The 21,782-nt window shown below is 38.4% G+C and overlaps 1 protein-coding gene across 6 annotated transcripts in view; it reads right to left on the minus strand.

Annotated features, from left to right (window-relative positions):
- The window catches only part of DIP2C (disco interacting protein 2 homolog C), a 308,876-nt gene that overhangs the window by 66,473 nt on the left and 220,621 nt on the right, over nucleotides 1-21,782 (minus strand). For all 6 annotated transcript variants that reach the window (XM_015617879.3, XM_033520375.1, XM_033520383.1 and 3 more), the window contains 10 exons: nucleotides 14,166-14,289; nucleotides 13,453-13,562; nucleotides 12,011-12,113; nucleotides 11,593-11,657; nucleotides 9,697-9,790; nucleotides 9,464-9,583; nucleotides 8,441-8,555; nucleotides 4,509-4,648; nucleotides 2,780-2,916; nucleotides 413-621 (listed from right to left, as the gene is read on the minus strand). In XM_015617879.3, the coding sequence (XP_015473365.1) occupies nucleotides 413-621; nucleotides 2,780-2,916; nucleotides 4,509-4,648; nucleotides 8,441-8,555; nucleotides 9,464-9,583; nucleotides 9,697-9,790; nucleotides 11,593-11,657; nucleotides 12,011-12,113; nucleotides 13,453-13,562; nucleotides 14,166-14,289 (1,217 nt within the window). The remainder of the gene's footprint in view (nucleotides 1-412; nucleotides 622-2,779; nucleotides 2,917-4,508; nucleotides 4,649-8,440; nucleotides 8,556-9,463; nucleotides 9,584-9,696; nucleotides 9,791-11,592; nucleotides 11,658-12,010; nucleotides 12,114-13,452; nucleotides 13,563-14,165; nucleotides 14,290-21,782) is intronic.

Raw genomic sequence — 21,782 nt, forward strand, 5'->3', positions numbered from 1 at the left:
GCACATGCTATTGCATGAGGCTCTTCAGAAGTTTTAGATGTCTCCTGCTCAGTTTCAGCACATGAGGGAAGTCACAAAGAACCACTTTCACATTCAAAAACTTCAGTGTAAGGCATATTGGAAATATTCAGTTCACACAGAAAGGCTCCTGTTGAGCCGACACCCTTGGAATTAACCAGCTGCTCAACTGGGAATTTCAGTAATCACAGTTTCAAGATCTTGGTATCCAAATTCTGCCTCAGCATTGCCTTGGGCTTCCCTCAGCTGTCTCCTGGTTCAGGAAATATGAACAGAACTGGAGGGAAATTACAATGAAGATCAGGCACTGATTTCTGAAAGCATCTGGATTATTTACACCTCATCTAAACAAAATGAAGATTTCTACATAATATAAAAAAAGAAAGGATCAAACCTCCCCCTGTAGACAAATTTCATGGGTTCCACGGCCAGTGCTGTTGCTACAATGTCATCAGCATTATGCCTTCTTCCACTGACAACCATCAAACCATCCATTTTGCCAATAACAAAGACAAGTCCACCTGGTCCTATAAAGCCTAGAAGTCCAGTCCTTATAAAAGGATATTCGGTGATGGGGCCACCAGAACTGGTCATAGGAAACACCTGCAAAACCAAAACACAGGTCTTCAGCTCTATACACAGAAATCAGGCTGCAAAGTATTTCAGGCATTTTCTCTCAGATGGCTATTCTGAAACAAAGTAAATAGGTCACTGGTGATGCTCTTTATCCTTCACTGACCATAAAGGGAGCATCAGGAAACTCCTACACTTGTGTGTACCTGAGTTCCAGCAAATTCAGTCCCACTCTGTTTACCATACACATTTTCTAACTGAAACTGTGAGTCATGTATGACCTTAAAAAAATAAACAAAATAACATAAATATACAAATCAACACCAACAGTATTAAATAAAAACCCAAGCTGAGCAGATTGCCAACTTGAGGTGCTGTGGACCTCATGCCAATTTCCAGCACAGTGTAAGAAACAGGCAGGCTGGAAGTGCTATAGAGCTATTTTAAGGTACAGTACATTTTTGACTCTTTCAGCTGACCACATTTTTATTTAAGGTCAATTAAGTTCTCAGAATACTAGTGATAATGTCTTCTGTAGCACACCTGGAAGTGAAAATACAGCTCTATAGAGCACCTCTCTAAATGTCTGAACACCAGACATATGTGACTTCCACAGACAGATTCCTATGGTTTTTTCTATCCTAATTAGCACAGTGTTAGCCTTTTGGCATGTGAGCTACTCTGAGCTGCATTTTGACACAACCACACTTTCCTGCAGTCATTTCTTTAAACTTAAATAGTTTAAAGGCAAAAAGACAATGGCAAGTAGAAGACCATGACTATATAGTGTTCTTGAAGGCTCATATAAAAAGAAAGGTCAAATTCTGCTGCCAGATGCCCATGGGTGACTCTTATTGAACAGACTTAATGCTTATACATCCTTGGCCATAATTCATTTCAGGAACACAAAACTCTTTGACACTCTAATACCTGCAACATGAATTATGCAGTAAAACAGAATAGCAATCCACTTGGAGAGGACACTTAAGAACATGCTTAACTTTTAAAATAGAGTGGTCCTGCTCACTCAATGGCAGTTTATTTGCTTAGCATTAAGAATAAGTCTAAATCAGTCTAAATATGCTGTTAAACTGCTGACAGTTATGAATTATGAATGGTATCCCAATTACAGCAAGTACTACAAAATGAACTTAAGTACCTTTCTACCCCGGAGTATGTAAAATCCAGGATTATCACTCACACTGGGTATTGCCAATTGTACTTGCAGCATAAAAATCAGCTATCAACAAATTTCAGATCACAATAGCATAGTAGGATTCCTGACTTCAACAGTAGGATGTAGAATCATATCCACTTGTCTCCATTCATTATATAATGTGCAGTGTTTACAACATTCAGCTCTGCATTTTGCAGGAGGTATTAGTCACATTAGTCTATTCAAAGTGGTAATAACAGAGAATTTTTTAAGGAAAACCAAAATGCATTTCTGTTAATTTCAGCCATTAATATTAAATGAGAAAAGAGTTGTAGCTTAAAAATCAAATTTTTTCACTTTTCTCTAATTTGTTCAGCCTATCACACTGTCTTCAGCAAATGTTAATGATAACATGTGAGCAGGTACTACAGAGCTATCAATACAGCTGTGTGCACTGGAGTCAGAAAACAGATTCCACAAAGCCAACAGGCTTTCACCTAATGCAATTCAAACAAAAGCAGATGGGGACTAATCAGAAAAAGGTTTCTCTGCTCTTTAGACACTTCTCTTGAAGACTACATCTCTCAGGATTCTGTATAAATACAAACCTTAATGCTGGAAGTGCTGTGAAAGTGTTGAAATCTGCTTTCTAGAAATACCAAGCAGCTTTCTTACTGTTTGCAATAATCAAATTCTGCACATAGACTTGTACAATATTACCTTTTGAACTTGGTCTTTCTTACTCCTTTCTTTTTGATTTTTTTCAGCTCCTGGTATCTTATTTGAATCTTGAAGTAAAAGCTCTTCAGAGCCAAAGCTAAACTCACGTAAAGATCTACTATTGCACTCAATGAAATGGGTTTCAGTGCAGGTTATCTGGCTAGAATATAGGTCCCAAGCCACAAGCATTGATTAATATTTCTAGTCTTATACTGCTAATATCAATACTTGTCAATGTCCATGTCAAATGTAACCTTGAAACTGAAGAAGTTCAAAAGGAAGGATTTTATATAGCATTTTTTGTCAACTTACCTCAAAAGTATTTTTGGTCATACCCGAGAGCCCATAATATGATGTACCCGTTGCAATAGCACATACACAAAGTTCTCCTATTTCATCTGTTTTACAGAGCTGAGGAATTCCATCTGGCTTCACTGAACACATTATAGCTAGAGGGAGAAGCAAGGAATTAAAAATATATTATAAAATGAACCACAGAATAACATAAATGCTGTGGGAAAGACATCATGGTAGAGATGTCATAAACAAATTAATTACATGTAAACTAATGCCTAACAATCAGTTTCTTGAATATTATGGTGTTCATCATGATCAAGTGGTTTTCTATTATAAATAATATTTATATGAAGAATGCAAGGATCTTTATGTAAACTCAATCTTTATATTGATAACAATACCTATTTGCCTGGCTCTCCGAAACTGCAGTTCATCTGTAATATTGCTGTGAAATGTGATTATGTTCCCAGCTTTGCATACTGAAAACCAGGTTTGTCTCAGTCAGTGCAAAATGAAATACCCTAATGGAGCCCTTGATAATTACTATACAGCCAGGGAGGCAGGCAACCAGGAAATCCACCTCTCAGAAAGTAGCAAGTAACACCATATGACAGATCAAGATATGCCAGCAGACTAATTTGGTTGTTTTACTGAGAATCTATCAGAGCTCAGACTCCCTCTGTCTGGTCTTACAGGCCTGCAGAGACAGCAGGAGCTAAACAGGAGGGATTAGAGAGCACTGGTCTGAGAAAGAAGCACTATTTTATGTCAACCATTTCAGCAAGAATCAGAAATGCTGCTTTAGTTACAGTCTCTGGAGTTGGAGTAGAGAATTGGTTGATTTTGTAGTTGCAAAGAGGATATGATGATCAAAAGAAAGCAGAAAGGAATCAACACATCTTTTAAGTACAAGTGTACAAAATCTTGAATGACCTTTCACTCAGAGGATAAACAGAAGCACTTGCATAAAATTTATCAGAACATAATATGAAATATAAGATGGCACATCCATTATAATATTTTGTATGATAACTATTAAACAACAACCACTTGTATCTTCCTTTAAGATGTTAAACTGAAATTTTGTAAGAGGCATCATTATGTTTTATTGTTTTGATCCATAACAAGAATTCTCTTATGAAAAAATACAGTATTAGCCCTTTTTAGTACCCATAGCATCTTATGTAAAATGTAGCTGTCTTATGAAAAGTGTTATCTTTCTCTTCAGAAGCACCAATTTCAGTTTCAATTTATCAACATGAACTTTTCAGTCATACCTCCTCTATCTAATAACTGGTTGATTGCACAAGACCTTTGGAAAAACATTCTGCAGGCTTTCAGATAGCAATTTTATTGATCCTTAGCATAGGCTATGAAATTTTTCCCTACTGAAACCTTTTGTCTTGGTTGGACTTCTGGATATTTATAGCCACAGTATTTTAACTTTCTTATTTTCTCTACCAACACCTCACAGCTGAGGAACAGATGTTCTGATGTGGTGGCAGATTATTTAATACATGCTGCTAGTACAAGCATGACAGACACTGAGGTAAATGCAGACAAGAAATCTTGGGATTTCCAAACCACAAAGTTTTGTAAGGTAATGCTTTTAGGCTAAAATGTTTTCAAGGAGCTTGTAGTCCCAAAGATTGTAGTCTGGCAAAAAAGTATGCTCACCTGCAACTTTATTCTGCCAATTACTTAAATTGATGGATCATAGTAAGTTTCAAAGGAAGTTTCTCACCTCCTGGCATCACTAAGCCAACATCCTGGACAGTGAGGACAGACAGCTTTTCTTCAGAGTCCACTCGAATCACTCCGTAAGTGAGACCATGCATGGACAGAACTCCTCTTCCCGGCGGCTGGTTGCTGTCATCTGTTGGCCTACAAACATGGGTTAGAGCATCAGTGCACCATCAGGCAGGTGTAAACATTTACTTGTGCTTAATGGGCTACTATTGCAAATACTCCTCAGTTTCAAGAATTTAAAATTTCTCCTTTCCCCCTCCTCTGTTAGGCCCGATAAAATCCTGTTTTTCAGTCATTTCTGAGTAGTTACATCTTTTATCTCTCTCATTCAGTACCCACCCACATATATGAGGCTGCTGAGATGCAAGTAACCCCCAACATTTACCTAAAACAGCCTGTATTTAATTTTCAGGAAAAATTTATAACAATTGCCTTACCACCCAAGTAAAGAGCTTTTGCCTAATTTTTAAAACACTGAAAGATGGTGCAGACAATGTGGAAGGAAACTGCACTACAAATATTTGGAACTGATCAGTAAATAACTTGATAAATTCTGTATGTTATCTATTTGAGGCAACCTGGCATAGGTTTACTGTCACGTATCTGCGGAAGACACAAGGACTTTGCCATCTTCATTTTAGTTAATATAATTGAATTCTTCCTATTCTAATTTATACATGAAAATGAAAACAAATTACACCTTCATCAGTCATGGTCAAAATGTTGTGGATGCAGCCTCTTGGTAACGCCTCAGTTTGCTCATATTCATTGCCTACATGCTGCAAAATTCCACAGCATCAGCACAAGATGCCTGTCAGCTTGTTTCAGTGTAAAGCCACCTGCTGCACCAGTGGATGCAATTACACCTGTGGAGAGTGTGGCTTGAGTAAATGAGTGTTGACATATGCAAGTTACCAAGTCAGGGGAATGTGTCAGAGCTTCTCATGTCTGGAAGAACTCTCACACTGTCCTGCATTTTAAAATGCAAAACTGGAAGGTGACGTGGTTCTGAGTTCAGACTATGCATCCATGAAGAGCAGACTCCAGCTCTTTTCAGGACGGATAAAACAGCCAATATTTAGCTCACAATTGTGCATTTTTCCCACATGCTCCATCACAACACAACTATTTTTTAACAGATAATGTCCTTTGATGTGACATTTCTCCTCTACTGTGCTTGAAATACTAGATGGGCCTCAGCCAGTCCTGCTCATGTAAGCCATGTCCTTATGGGCTCTATAAATTTCAATTAATAGGTTTTACGAGCCATATTTCTCAAGTGACATTGTCAACAAAGAAGGATGTGAGCACACTTGAAAATGCATTAGAGCATAACAAATGGCACTAGTAAACAAGCACCTGTGATAAATAACACTCCCATCATGTAAAAAGAACTTTCAGTGACATTATTGATCAACTTTCTCTCATCCCTGCTCCCCAAAACACACATTTTGTGCTCCTGAGAAGAAAGGTCTCCTGCAGGCTTCTCACAGACTTCCAGAAGTAGAGGCCATCTGGACTTTTATCACATCCATTTTCTTGCACTCCTTATCACACAAAGCATTTTGAGAGAAGCTCCTACTACCACTTATGGATATCTACTTGACCACAGCTTTTTGCCAGCCATTTAAAAGGGGAAAAACTCAGTCCTTAAACACTCCCTTTTGCATTCCCTTAAGCAAGTGGGTTCAGACTAATAAACCAAAGGGGAATAGCATGAATTATTTGCATGACACATCCCTTTGAATATTAGGTTTGTGATTCAGCTGAGGCTGAAGTACTTCTAGTCTCTTACTGTCATTTGGTAAAGTATTTCAGCTGAGAACTGGTTTTGTTGCTCTTCCTTGTAGGAAGTTCAGTAAAAGTACACCATAGATTTTGAAAGAGTCAGAGCATTAACAGGGAGCTCTCTGCATCTCTGCTCTGCAGGGAGTCATTTTAATGCATACTTCAGCAGTAACTCTTTGGAACTTGTATGATAATGACTTTACTGTCAGTGGAGATGGCTTGAACAAAATGAAAAATAATACATCTCCCAAGTACATCTAGCATTATCCTACCATTAAACAGAGTTCAAATAAAAGGAGACATGTTCAGTAACATTCACTGCAGTATGAAGTGCTCTGTAATTACACAGCAATGCACTGAAGATAAAAATGCCTATTTTTTTATTTTGAATTATCCACAATACTATGTGCTAATACATTTTATTTTTTTTGTAAGGTCTCAATGCTAGTTAATTTGGAAATGAATTTCTAGTGCTTCAGGGAGCTACAGGCACAGAGCTTATGTCTAGAAAGGGGCCATTAGAAAGTTCTCCCACTTCATAACCTGTGATTTGGGCCAAATTTTCCAGGGTTGGCCCAGGAAATTAAAAACCTGCTCAGTGCTCGGCACAAGCAACATCTGCTGCCCATTCACTTCCTCCCTGAACTTACAGGAAAGAATTCATTCCAAAGTGGCCTGCACAGCCAACGGCAGGGAAACCCATCTAAGGGAAAGACACTTGGTACTTTTTGTACAAAGCTGAGAACAGGTTGGTGGAGTTGAATGAAGGGCCTCTGACATCCTGTAGTTCACAGAAAGACAACTAACCTGGACAGAGTAAGTCCTTGATGGGTTGTTTTGAGATGTTCTAAACTAATAATGAGGTGGCTGAAAATCAACCACACTCTTGGCCTCATGTCCTTCTTCCTGTAAATGTTCTGTTGGAAAGCTAATTGAAAATCTAGTTAAATTTCACTTGGACGGTGTATTTAGGAAATTGTGGCAGGAAGTATTTCACTTAATGCTATTTTAGTGCTTTACATGTTTATACTGCATGTTCTAACATGTGAAACAATTATAATTGGCTGCAGAAACATGAACTTAAAAACAAAGTGCTTACTGTTCAATGTACAATTTTTGGAAAACTCTGCCAAAACAGATGATACTTACACCATTTACTGCATGCTACAGCATTCCTGACAGGATACTGCAGCTAGAGTAAAGTCTTATGTGAGTATTTCTTCAGGCTGGGGGGCTCAGCCTGAAGAAAAGGAGGCTCAGAAGGGACCTTATCATCACTCCCTACCACTCCCTGATAGGAGGCTGTAGCCAGGTGGGTCTTTTCTCCCCAGTAACAAGTGACAGAATAAGAGGAAATGGCCTCAAGTTTGCCAGGGGAGGTTTAGATTGGATATTAGGAAAAACTTCTTCACCCAAAGGGTCATGAAGCATTGGAACAGGCTGCCCAGGGAAGAGGCTGAGATGCCATCCTTGGGTATTTAAAAGATGTGTGGAAGTGGCACTCGGGGACACAGTTTAGTGAAGGCTTTGCAGTGCTGGGTTAATGGCTGGATTCAATGATCTTAAAGGTCATTTCAACCTGAACAACACTGTGATTGTATACACATAATACTTAACAGTTTTAGTAACATTTAGCAGTTTTAGTGGAATTTATCTATTTAATTTCTAATCACAAATCCCTCAGACTCAAAGAGCATTTCCAGATGATTATTCAGAGTCTGTGAACAGTTAAAAAGTGCCTGTCAGCCAAAAACAACCTGCAGAATGTCATAATTCTCTCTAAACAGAGTATTTAAGAATATGATTTTCCTCAATGGCAATTCCACTTAATTCTCTCATTTAATTAATTTTATGCTTACAGTGGCATTTTTACATTTTTATTTACAGAATTTGCCTTTGCATTTCAACTTACTTAATTTAAAATTAGATAAAATTACAGCAATGGGAGCCATAAAGCATTCTGAAGTTAAATCATTACCCTAAAACGTCTTCTTGTATGTCTTCCTTGGACATAAACAAATTCAAAACTATACATATCATATAGAAGTTAAATACACAGACTCATATTTAGATATTTTTTTTTTTAAATTACCACATATATACATTCAGTGGGGCTACTTTCACTGGTGTAACATGTACCTTCGAATAGCCACAGTGAGAGCTTCTGGTGAACTAGCACAGGGACAAATGACCTCCTGCCTTAGACCTTTACTTTGGAAGACATTAAGAAATGCATCACAGGAAGAAATGGACCCTGGGGTAAAGAAAAAAAAAAAACAGAGAAGAAAAATAATTTGATTTCTGAAGTGATGCAATTCAAACTGCAAATTTACTGTTTAATATATAGGCTTTTCAGGAGAAATCATTTTAAAAGTATCCATGTCCACTGGGAAATATATCATAGCTGCTCCAACTATAGATACATATACATACATACATACATACCTACATATATACACATACACACACACACACACACATATATATATATATACACATATATATCTATAATGTTGTGTATATGCATACAGGGAATAAAGACTAATTTTTGAACATGAAATCTTTTCATTATGCTTACATAGAAAAGCCATTACTGCTAGATTTACAGTATCAATTTCATTGCAGTGTTCTTTTTAAGGATATGGGAAATTAAGACTTTAATTCAGAAATTCCAAACAAACTACTACAAACAAGCAGAACACCTGTACACTGATATCTTAAATAATACCGAGAAACAGCTCATGCTGTTAATTGTCATGAAGTGATTCAGATGTATTTCTCTAGAGTAGCATAAGTATTCCCTTAAAATTCTCAGTTACTTCTGCATCTGAGAACCATCATTCAGAGGAAATGTTATAATCTTTACTATAGCTTAAGGTCTTCATTGCTTCAACTTTTATATATTCAGTCTATATACTCGACTGCAATGTTAAACAAAACTGGATTTACTGCAACTAACATTATATGGAATATCAAGTTTGTTTCAGGTTGAGCTAAAGAAAAGTATCCTTTGAAAAGAATCCCAAACTGATTTCCATAAATGTCCCAGTTTGTAGTAGACAAACTGCATATTTTGCAAATATGATGGCTGAAGATTGAAGCTTTAAATGCAAGAGAGCAACCCCTTTCTGCTCTCTCCTGTAGTGGAGCAGCAGAGCTTACATGGGTTTGCACCATCAGCCACTATCAGCATCCGCAGCGAGGAGAGGTTGATGTCCCTCTGGTCTCGGTGTGCCACCAACGCCCAGTGCATGTCTCTGGACTTCACACAGGCAACTTTTGCTGCAACAACAATAAGAAAATTACTAACACACCATATAAAAGCTAGACAGTTGTGTTATCAATTTGCACTTTTGATTTTGACTATCAAACTTTTGTATCTTCTTGTTCGTTACCTTTGTATTGACAGACTTTTTGTATCCATGACAGTGGATTCACTTTCATTAAGGAGTATGGAATACTTATGACATGCATCATGTTCATGACACTCTGAAATCAAAAAGATAAAAGGGTTTTATACAAAAATTGTGGCAACTACTTATATTGTGTTATGAGCAGGGGCATCTATGCAAATCACTCTGTGTTTATTTTATTGTCTGTCAGTGCTGGTGTTCATCTTTCCCTATCTAGCTACCTACATTAAGATGAAACAGACACCCATTTTCCAATACTTTAATTAAGGATTTAGACTAATCAGATTATAACTTTTATGCAGTACTGAAAAATATTTTATTTCTAATCATACTCAAAGAGGTTAATTATAAATAGGAAAAAATTGAAAAAACAATTGAGTGAAGAATGTTTGCTACATGGGTTAATATTATCCCTAAGCTTGATAAACTGCCATATATATGAACACTGTACTACAAAGGACAAAAGCATCAAGATACCTGTCTTGGAAATCTATGGAAATCCATCTCTGGAAAGACTAAAAGCTACCAATGGTAATGGGGCACAAATTATTTAAAAGACAAGAGACAAAGAAATTGAAATCCTAGACTAAGCAGAAATCAATTTATTTTAACAGAAAACAAATGAAGGAGGTTTCAGTCCCTCTCCAGGTGAGCTAATTCCAGTATTTTCAACAAGGTCTTGAAAAGTTCCAGGAAGTTTAGAAAAAGCAGCTGAGTGAAACCAATGACAAATCCAAAACTGATCTCTCAGTCTGAGTGCATCAATTCCATCAGCGATTTCTCAGTGTTAAACAAACAGCCTGTAAATGAGCTGCTACTTCAGTTTTGTTACCATTTATAAATATCTCCTGAGGGCAACACACCTCCCCTCACAGCAGCTCAGGTTAAATACAGTATTTGTTTTGGAAAGCCCAGGTTTAAGAAAGGTTAAGTGTCCCAGTGGATTAGTCATCTAAACACTTGGAGAACTGCAAAAGATAGTTCCCCTTTCAGTCTGGCACAAGCATAGGTACCAGAAAATGGACAAATACTGAAAAAAAATGAAGTTCAGAACATGATTAATAGCAAAGGAAGGCACAGAAAATCTCTATTAGACACTTTCTAGCAACCAGTGATAAAGATGGTTTTCTAACATGAGATACTTATGGGTGTTAAGCCTAATTGCTTCTGCTTCAGAAATGTTATTACTGCACTTTGATAGTAAGAACAGTAAAACACTGCATGGGAAAAACAGATCACTGGGAGTCCTAAGGACCCACAAAATCTTGGGACCCCCCAAACAATGACCCTTCAAGACTTGACATCTGTTTTTAAAATGATCAGTGAATCATTAACATTTTGTCAGTCACTGATTGCAACAGCACCTTAAGAAGAAATCCTTAAAAATATGTCAGTTGTCTCCCATGTCAACTGACGAAGACATTCTAACACCAAGTAGAAAATTAATGCAATTTAAAGTATTGGGAATACTTAATGTTACCAAAAACACCTGTTGGTGGGAGTTTAGACAGGGAAGCTAGTCAGGGGCAATAGAACTATGCCATTGGATTATATGCCTGCAGAGACAAGCACTAATTTGATTAGTTTCTGTTATAAAGTTTGATCTCAAAATCACATATTGGTGAGATAAAATGATAAGAATGGGATCACAGTACTTGACATGATACGTAAAAATACACTGACATCTTTACCATGCTCATTATGGGTAAATGCACTAGGAGAAGATCATGGGTTTAAATGACATTTATTTTGCTTTCAAAGCAGAAAAAATTGCATTAGAAGAAACCGTAGGACATCCCAGTTTGTGACAGCACTAAGCATATTAGGTTAGTTTATTTTATTTTCAAATACTCAGAGAGAATAAAAAAACATACTTACTGTAAGAATTCCATGCCATAAACCAACATCCTTCTTGAAATCTAGTACATTCACAATTGTTTCAGCTGTCCAACAAAAACAAAGCAGAATTTATTTTTTAGAACATGGCACTGACCCAAGGCAAACCCACTCAAAGGAAGGAAGCTTCAGTATAGCATGACTGATGACCTCAAAGGTTAGCTTTCAAAGTAAATCTCCACTGCAGAATTTATATTGGTTAAGACATTATTTGTACCTCTCCTATAGATATTTTAAACATGAACATATTTCCTGAAACAGATGAAAAAAAAAAAATCATGTTTTTAAATCTAGAAGCCTTTGGCACCAAAGTGTGTAAAACAACGTAGGAGACTGATGAGAAATAAATTACAATCCCCACTTGATTTTAAGGATGATGCAAGGGGAGTGCACCCCGTACCTTCTGTGTATCCACATGCCTGGGTCAGAGCTTGGCAGTGTGTCAGCAGTGCAATCCTCGTCACAGTTACCCCAAGCACACTTCCATCTTTACATGTTTTGTACTAAAAAGAAAGAAGCAGGGAAAGTCAATGTGAAATAAGTGCCCTATTTCCATTATTTAATAGCTATGTTTAAAGTGTTTCCTCTGCAGGTGAATGATGGACACATCTAATGACTCTATTTTAAGAAGGCAGCAGTACTGGGGAGTTTTGGAGGCATTTCTTTGTTAAAAGCCAATTTTTTTCAGATTGGCTTTCCCTTTTGACTGAAGATTCCCAGGTTTGGTATCTGAAATCCACGTGTTGTTTGAAAACAGGCATTATGGAAGTATAATTTTAACAATTCTGATAATGTCAGTGACTAATGGACTTGGCTAGATTTAGCAGAGAATAACCTAGTTCAGTCTCTTCAGTGTTTACATGTTAGACTTTATAGGCCAACCACTAAACCCCAGCTTCTCCCTTCTGCATTTTATAAGGCATTTGATAAGAGCTGACTGCAGAATCCTTGCTAGGTGCTGTGATAATAATCTATATGTATACAGTCTGAGAGACACAAGCTCTTTGATCAGAAGAATATGAGACTCATGAAAAAGCAGCAGAAAAGAGGTGGGAGGCCATTGGTGATTACTGGAATAATTTTTGGTTCCTTTATGTAAGTGTCTTAGAACTATCAGTGTGACAGATAATAAATTAAACATTTATATTTCTCCATGATGAAGATAATCAGCAAGATTGAGAATGAAGACATCTCTGCTTCTCTAGCCCAGTGTCCTGACTGCACAAAGACAGGAAACACCTTCAGTCCATTTACTTGCACTTAGTCTCTTTGAAGAATCATTTAAATTCAATATTAACACCACTGAATGAGAAGCATGAGTCTATGCAGAAGGGGGAGAAAATGATGGGAAGAAAAAGGAGGAAAATTAAATTCAACAGCATTGCTAACTTTCCCTTCCTGGTGCTGTTCTGTTGTAGCGAGTGTGACTCAAAGCAGTAAGTGACAGGCAAGCATTTGAACAAGAAATTCTTTCTCTTTCAAAGGGTCTGAAGGTTGTGATATGAAAACTAAAGCTTCACTGTAAACCTTGTCATTGATCCATGCCAAGCTAGTGGGCAGGCCTAAACTGAACAGAACCAAGATTGCTCAAGGCAAATGTAATGTAACACTGCAGCAGCCACATAAAAACATTAATGTTAGAAACATCCAAAATACAATTTAACATTCCATTGACTTTTCTGAAATCAGTATTGGTCGAATTTATTAGAAAACATTACTTATTAACAAGCTAATCCAGTATGTTCTTTGCTTCTGTGACTACTGAATGAATAATGATGTTTACCTAATCCAGAAGTGCCATATGTAATGGTTTGAGGAGAAGATGCATCTTCATTAACTCACCTCAATGTAAGCTGTGTCATTGTTGGCATCCTTGATGTGTGGGAACCAGTCACGAGGCGGCTTGGAGAGGTGCTTAGACTCTGTGACAAACCACAGCAGCTTTGGCCAGCCTGAGGTACAAACAAAAGCCAGCTTTTGTTGAGTTTCTGCTAGATAAGACAAGACAAAAGCCTTCCCTGCCAGAGTTTTATTCTTGAAAAGCCTGTGTCACCATTACTTAAACATTGCTTTATTTTCTTCTGTGTAGTATGGGAAAGAAGATTTTGTAGAACTGCTTTCTTAACACAGCCACTGAGGACTTTAGGCAGTCCCTGAGGGAATGGCTGAGCAGTTTAAGCTGTTATTGACCTGAGCAGTTTCATTAACACTCCCCTGTCAGAAGTTACTGAACCTATAGTTCACTAAAGGAGTGAATCATATGAATACCTCTCATCTACTACAGTCCTAAGTCTGTTGGTTTAATTTTTGTGGCCACAGATGGTCTCAGCAGCCTGTCTGAGCCAGCAGAGAACTGGATTGGGAGCACTGGTGCTGCTCTCAATCCATGAGGCTGGCACTGCCATCCCTGCCAGCAGTGACACACCAAGACAGTGGTGTCCCAGCAGCCCAGATGCTCCTGTGGCAAGGACATCCCTCACCCACAGCCACTAAACAAGTGTAGTTTGTTGTAGTAAATGACCAGTTAAAGCCACGATAAAGGAGGGTTAGATTACCTTTAAACTGCGGTATCTCCCCTGTGGGGCTTTTAGGCAGTCCTTTATGGCATGCGTCACTGGTCAAGGCTACAGTAACTCCACAGCTTCCAAGCAAAAAGCCTATTTGTTGACTTCCTGCATCCTAAGAGATGACAAAATACACAGAATTGATTAGAAGTGATTACAGGCTGAAATAATTTTTGTCCTTTGGCAGATTATCATGAGAAGAAAATAGTCTCTTTCCTTTAAATTGATTTCCTTTCAGGTGTCAATCAAAACTCATCTGAACATTGACAAAGGAATTCCACAAGCTAGATATCCTCTTGTATGTAGCAGCATAAATCATAAAGACAGTGGAAACTGCTCTTGCATCTGTTCAAATATGACAAGTGGCTGGGAGGAATGCTTGATCTGACAGAGGGTTGTTCCATCCAGACAGATCCCTGGAGAAATGGCCACACAGGGCCCACATAAAGTTCACCCAAGGCAAATTCAAAGTCCTGCACCTGTGGAGGAACAAACCCCTGTGCCAGAATGGTCTGGAGAGCAGCTTTTTGGTAAAGAACCTGGGGGTCCTGGTGGAGAGTAATCTGAGTGTGAACCAGCAACGTGCCCTGGCATGAGGGAGGCAAATGGCAACCTGAGCCATGTGAGGCAAAGCATTGCCAGCAGGCTGAGGGAGGTGATTCTTCCTCTCAGCACCAGTGAGGCACATCTCCAGTGCTGGGATCAGTTCTGGGCCTCTAAGTAGAAGACACAGAGCTACTGGAAAGAGTCAGCAAAGGGCCACTATGATAATGAAGGGACTGGAGCACCTCTCCTATGAAGAAAGAGTGCAAGCTGGGACTGCTCAGCCTCAAGAAGAAAATGCTTAGAGAGGGATCTAATAGATGTATACAAACTCCTGAAGGGAGAGTGGGAAGAAGATGGAGCCAGGTTCTTTCCTTACTTTGCCCAGCAGTGGGACCAGAGGCAATGGACACAAACCAAAACAGAGGAGGTTCCCTCTGACAATCAGGAAACACCTTTTCACTGGGAGGGTGACTGGCACAAAGCACTTATAGAGGTTGTAGAGTTTTCATACTTGGAGATATCCAAAAGCTACTATGGGTTTAGTCCTGGGCATCCGATTTGAGCAGAAAAGCTGGACTAGGTCACCTTCACACATCTCTGCCAATCTCAACCACTCTGTGATTTTGTGACACTTCTAGGAAATAATACGGATTATAGATGCTTCCACCTGGAGAAAGCTTTTAACCATTCAGATGTTATGGTAGGTGTACAGTGGTGAGAGTTCCCCTATTTATGTTGATCTAACCTGATTTGTCAATAACCATTTCATTGAGTAGTTACAGGCGCATTTCAGGAGCACTATGTACAGTCAAGTGCCCATTAGAGTAAGCTCATTACATTTTACCTTCATCAAGGGGATAGAAGCAGTGAGATTAAAAGTCATGTAATGATTTCCCAGTCTAGGCCATAGCAATTCTTTAGGAAATGCTCTGCTTCTACAGCATTACATCTGCTTTATGTATAGTGTCTTGTCATTGCTCTTTTATGAACTTTACATCCATCTACAAGGCTCTTCAACAGAGCAAAGCCCTACATGTAAGTGCACATTGAAATATTAACCTTTTCTTCACAAAATTATTCTACCGAAAACCACCTAAAGAGACTCAAAAGATCAAATTAAAATATCTTTCAAATAAACCATAGAGCACACTCAACCATGGAAAGAACCAGAAATACAGAACAGTTGCTTTAGTCTATTGATTTATTCAAAGCAAAATTGTATGATGGAAAGAAAGCCCCAGAGCCTGAGTAATTCTTAATGCAATTTTTATGTAGTCAAATAAAACCATCTAAAATGGAGAAGCAATGAGAACAGAGCAAAAGCTTTTGCATACCACCTCAAAATATGTATATGGCAGCAGTTATCAGAACTTTGATAGCTGAGCAAGCAATGTGAGACAATTAACTGATGTGTCAAAGCCTATGCTATATAGCTCCTTCTATCCATAATGTATTTGCTTTTGCTTATTATAGCCAGAATGCTTAAAAAACCAGGCAAAAATGAAAAAGTACTTTTTCATTGAGGTTTTTTAAACTTAAGCTTCTGTATCCTCTTTGCCCATATAAAACCAAACAATGAGAGTATTCTTTGAACAACAGAGACTAATACTGGTGTCTCCATGAACAACACTGCGAGGAGTATGTCGTTGGCTCCACCACACCTGCACCAGTGGGGCTTCTAGGACTTAGTGGGCTTTGTCAAGCACTAATTACTGTCCTCACTGACCCTCATTTTAGCTGGTCCACATCTCTGTTGTCAAACCTACGGGACAAGCACTTAGCCAGACCCAATCCTGGTTCCACATGAGGATGAGACCTGTCTCCACTCTTGGAGTCTGTTCAGAGTAAGGAAATGTGGGTGCCTGACCAGTGCACGAGGAATGGCTCTCCTGAGGGTCCCTCAGAAGGAATGGCAGGAAGAGGAAGGCTGGAGTGTTCCACAGAGAACACCACTCCTTGGTCAAGACAGCTTCTGAGACCTGCTACTCTATCATCTATAAAGGGAGGTCATGAGTTTCTTAAAATATCAGATTCATACTACCATTGCTCAGATTTTCCCATTAAATTTAATCTAATAAATGCTAACTAATATATGTATGAATTTCTAACTACTAATTAAAAAATGGCATATAAATTTTATAATTGAATGCAGCAATGGCATTGATCTCAATTTTAAATTACAGTGCTGTTGTAACTGTATATCCTTTAAAAGACTGCTACAAACTGTTTCACCACTATAACAAGAAAATACTAATTCTCAAGCAATGAAATTCCATTTAATGCAGAACTTTGTAAACAGAAATTAACCAAACAAATTCCATTAAGAAATCTAACATAAGAAAACCAGTAGAAAGTGTGGACCCTTGAGCAACAGCATACCATGGACTTGGGGGATCCATCAGCTAAAGAAATCACCTGTCAAACTCTTCTCACAGCAAAACAAAGCAACAGGAAAAAGAAACTTGTATTAACAGTGTAGTTTTTTAGATAACACAAGTGCCATATCAACTGTCTTAGAGGATGTCCACATAAATATTAATCATTCATTTCTAGCTATTCACACACATACATAGATTCCATAATACAAGCTATGCCAATGTTACAGTTTGTAATAGCAGACTGCTTAATATCAGGACAACCCACCTCAAAAAGCATTAAAATCTTCACCCCATTCTTTTCTGTACAGATATTCTTTCAGTTGTAAGGAAAACATGACTGAACAATCATGTGATGTAACACTGCCACAGGAGATTAGATAAAAGAATTTCACCAGGCATGGGCAATGTGTTTTACAGACTTTCAAATCCCACACCACGCTTTGGTGGGCGCACTAAATCCTGCCTTGCGAGACAAAGGCAAATCAAGATGCTTAAGCAGAGGTGAAACAGTGAAAGACACTGTTCTCAAGGGCCACAGGAGTTCCAGTTGAGGATTTTGCAGAACGAACCTAATGAAGATTTCTGGAAGTCTCCTACTTGGTGTCCATCAATTCCACCTTCAGTCTCAGTCTCTCACACTTCGTAACTAGTTATCCTCATCTTCTGCCTGCTTCTAGTTCCTCCATCCTGACCCAGAATCTAAAACTACTGCAGAGAACAGGGACATGAAGAAGGGGTCGACATCCCTTGCCCCATGTAGGTGCTTCTGTGATAACTGGTGCCCCACAGAAGAACATATTTCTAACTGCTCAAGTGATGTTGGGATACTGGACTGACAGCCAGGAGGTGGAAGATCTGACACCTTTATACATCCTGCAGACACACCACAATGTTGCTTACACACTCAACCATGTAAACATGACAGTCTTTGCTGCTCCTCATGTCTCAGCATGACAGGCCCAGGACAGCGAGGACCTTGGGCAAAATTTGTGTTTGAAAAATGAAGTTTGAGCTAAAAGAGCAGTCCTTTGCCTGAGGCTGTCAAAGCTTACATGTGGCCACAAAAAAAGGCTACTTAAAAGGGTATGATTGTTTCAGATTTCACAGAAAAGCTATCAGCCTAACTTTTGAGTAATGTGATATGAACGGTTGCAATGGTGAAAACGACTTTGTAAGTAGCAAAGAGACACAAGCAAATAATCTTCCACAAAGAAAATAAAAAATAAAAAGCCAAACAAAACAAAAAAAAAAAAAAAAACCCAAAAAATAAATCCTCTTCCCCTCTCAAATTAAATCACTCTTCTACCTCTGACAGGAACAGATTTTCAAGACACACTGGTTTGTGAGAAGTGTTACTTGGTATTTTGGTTATCTGCTACTTGGCAACCCCCCACTTTATTTTCCTGAATGTTGTGGAGGTAGGAGAAATATCAGGGAGCTAGTGGAGACCAGGTGAAACAACTCAACGCAGTCCCAACTGCAGACAGGGAGAGACTTTCCAGAGACGCTCATTGGCAAATCCTCTACAATTCACAGTTTGAAATGACACGTAATGCAGGTTGAAGGCAAAACACAGAGCTGAGGTACTGTAGCATGAGGTTTGAGACCAATTGCTGGCTTTGAAACTATCATTTTACATTTCTTGAAGGCACAGAACTTGCTGGGGTATGAAAAATGAGGTGTGCATAGCTTCAGACTATGTCTGCACACACCTAGAGAGATCAATCTTTCATATGAAGCAAGCCGGAAATCCTCTCTGCTGTAGGCAGCCATTCAAAGTTCTCAACAGACTTTTATTAAAGGTTCCCTAAAGGTTTTCACCAGTACCTGGAGGCAAATTGTCTTCTTCCTGCTGCAGAGTGATAATTCATTGTCAGGATAAAAAAAAATCCCACGTGTGGTTGCATTTCAGCATGCTGTTAATGTCATTTCTATAATGCTTTGTGAGAGTATCTGTGTGAAGGAAAACAATTATGATCTTGTCTCCGTGAGTGAGAGTACATGTGCTTATCTAATAAGGAAGGAAGGAAGAGACAGCCTGTGCAAAGGTTGGACTGATAAAGGTTACTTCTGTTCACTTGCAAATCCCAGACTGCTTTCAAAATGAGAATTATGTGGTGGAGCATCACAGACTGAACTAATCTTGTTTTCTGTTACAATGCTTATTTGAGCTCTAGTGCCCTTACCCTAACAAAAATTTGCTGGTAAAGAACAAATAGGGCAATGATCAGATGTAAAGGCCAAGCATCACCAGTTCTGAGACAAAACTGAAAAGGCATCGAGGAAATCTTTTTTCAAAAACACAAAGACCTTAGTAAAATTAAACACAGTGCAGACACAATCTCATAACCAGCTTTAAAATGAAGAAATTGACTGAAGAAAAAAGATGACAGTTTTGCTATCTGCCTGCAATTTGCATGTGAAATCTGCAACTATGAGTACCTTAACCTCCAAAAATCTTAATAAAAGACAATTGTTTTGGGCAGTGGACACTGCATGAAATATGTAATTCTCTCCAGGAAATTAGCATTTCCTAAACTTAAAGATATAGTAAGGAAACAAACTTTAAAGGATCCAAGATTCCCTGGGGCAAACTGAGCAAGGACTTCTTAGTGCTCCACTGTTCAAGTGTATGAAGAGGGATGGACAGGCACAGGGCTTGCAGGGCCCAGAAGTGTGCACCAGGGGATCAGGTGGAGCTCAGGGAATTTACTTTCTTTGGAGGGACTGGAAGACTATGCCACTGAAAAGAATATATAAATCATTCTATACATATTTTAAATCCAGGGGAGAAAGAGATGCACTGTCAAAAGATGTTCAAAGGCATCCAGAGCACCAGTGTTTCTGGCACACTACAGCCCTACAATGAGAGAAAGCAAAGCTCATTTTATCTCAAGCCCTGAAACACTAAGAAAGATGTCAAGGTATATTTCCTTTGGACTAGAGTTCTTCTTTCTATAAAAAAATATATGACTGGGACAATTTCACCATCTTGGAAGAGATTGATATACCTCCCTGGCTACTGTTAAAGCTTTAATAGCATTTCAGGATTTAATAAAAAGAACTCCTGAAGAACAGTTTTTACCCTGTATGAAGCATCCTTTAAAAAAAACCCCTCAAGTGTCCTGGAGTGGGTATCTCCAGATTTCCTATGACAATACACAATTCTTCCAATCATACTGTGAGAGCCAGCATCTGGAAGAGTACAGAAATGTCTGCTGGAAGCACACATAGCATTAAATCTAATAGGATAGGAAATAGCATTTTGAGTGAGAAATTAATTTTTACATGCTTTCATGTCATATACACCCTGCTAAAAATTCTGCCTATGATAAGGAAGCCATGAAGATCTATGAGGGATAGATTTCTTCCTATGTTCACAGCATGTGACTGAGCATAACTGTAAATGTGCTTGGAGGACAAAAATGTTATTTTTAGATTAAAAACTGATTAGGTCCCCTGACTGTATCAGAGCAGAATAATAATATTTTTCACGGCGCCGATCAAATGGAAAACAACATTGACCTAAAAAATATAAAGAGAAAGAAACCAAAACCTTATTTTGAAATCTTTTCATGAGGGACATAGTAAATCACTGTTGGAACTAGAACTCAACATGTTGAAACTCTCATCTCATCTACTTTGACAGCACATTCTATGACACAGTTTGTAATTCACATCATATCACACACACAATGAAAGTTTGTAATACTCCAGCTTCAGACAAGATTAACATAAGTGACAGCTCTGAAGGAAGAGATGCTGTATAGGACACATTGTTTGCTAATGTTTGGGAAACATGATCAAATTTGGAGGGAGACTACTCTGAGAGAACAGAGCCTGTAAACCAAGGGATGATGATTAGCTCTAACAGTTTTGGGGAGTGTTGGTGGTAAAGGTAATGCATGGAAAGGAGAAGAAAAAAATGCTGCTTGTTCTTTTGATTCAATGACTGCAGAACCCCTGACTGTTGTTTTTAGAATGACGAGCTGGTTTGGGATTTCGGTTTTAATTTTAGATCTGATGTTCCAAGTCTAAAGAGTCAAAACCATGCTGCATGATTCCAAATTTTCAATTTTGCTTTGCCAAACACTAGGAAGTGTTCTGGGAATAAAACAGGAGAATGCTGCATGGTTGCTGGATGTTCAGACAATCCATCCCAGATGCCAGATCACACATCTCCTGAAGTCCTGGGGGTATTCCAGGTATGTCAACACAAAGGTAGGATACAGAAGGAAAGAGCAAGGCAAGATGGACCTTCACCTAATAATGAACTGGGAAAAAAATGCTGTCAAAATCTTAAAAAAATAACAGTTATGCTACAAAGAAAAGGGAATAGACACAAAATCTATGTGCTGGTAGAGCAAAAGCCTCTACTTCCATGTGGGTACAGATGTCTGCAGAGTAATCTGTAAATCAAAAGTTTACCTGGCTGAAAAAATTACTGCCCAGTTTTAAAATGCCAGGGACAAAATTATGCATAGAGGTGTGAAAAACTCTTCTTTAAGAAAATGTAGAACCGTATTAAAGCTGCTAATACAAACTTCTAATATTAAAAATGGCTGCTAATATAACTACCTGAAATAGCTCATCCTCTATCAGCTTATTATTCTGTAAGAATATAATATAATTTATAAAGAATAGAATAGAATAGGATAGGATAGGATAGGATAGGATAGGATAG

Source organism: Parus major, chromosome 2, assembly GCF_001522545.3.
Source record: "Parus major isolate Abel chromosome 2, Parus_major1.1, whole genome shotgun sequence".
NCBI classification, from domain to species: Eukaryota; Metazoa; Chordata; class Aves; order Passeriformes; family Paridae; genus Parus; species Parus major.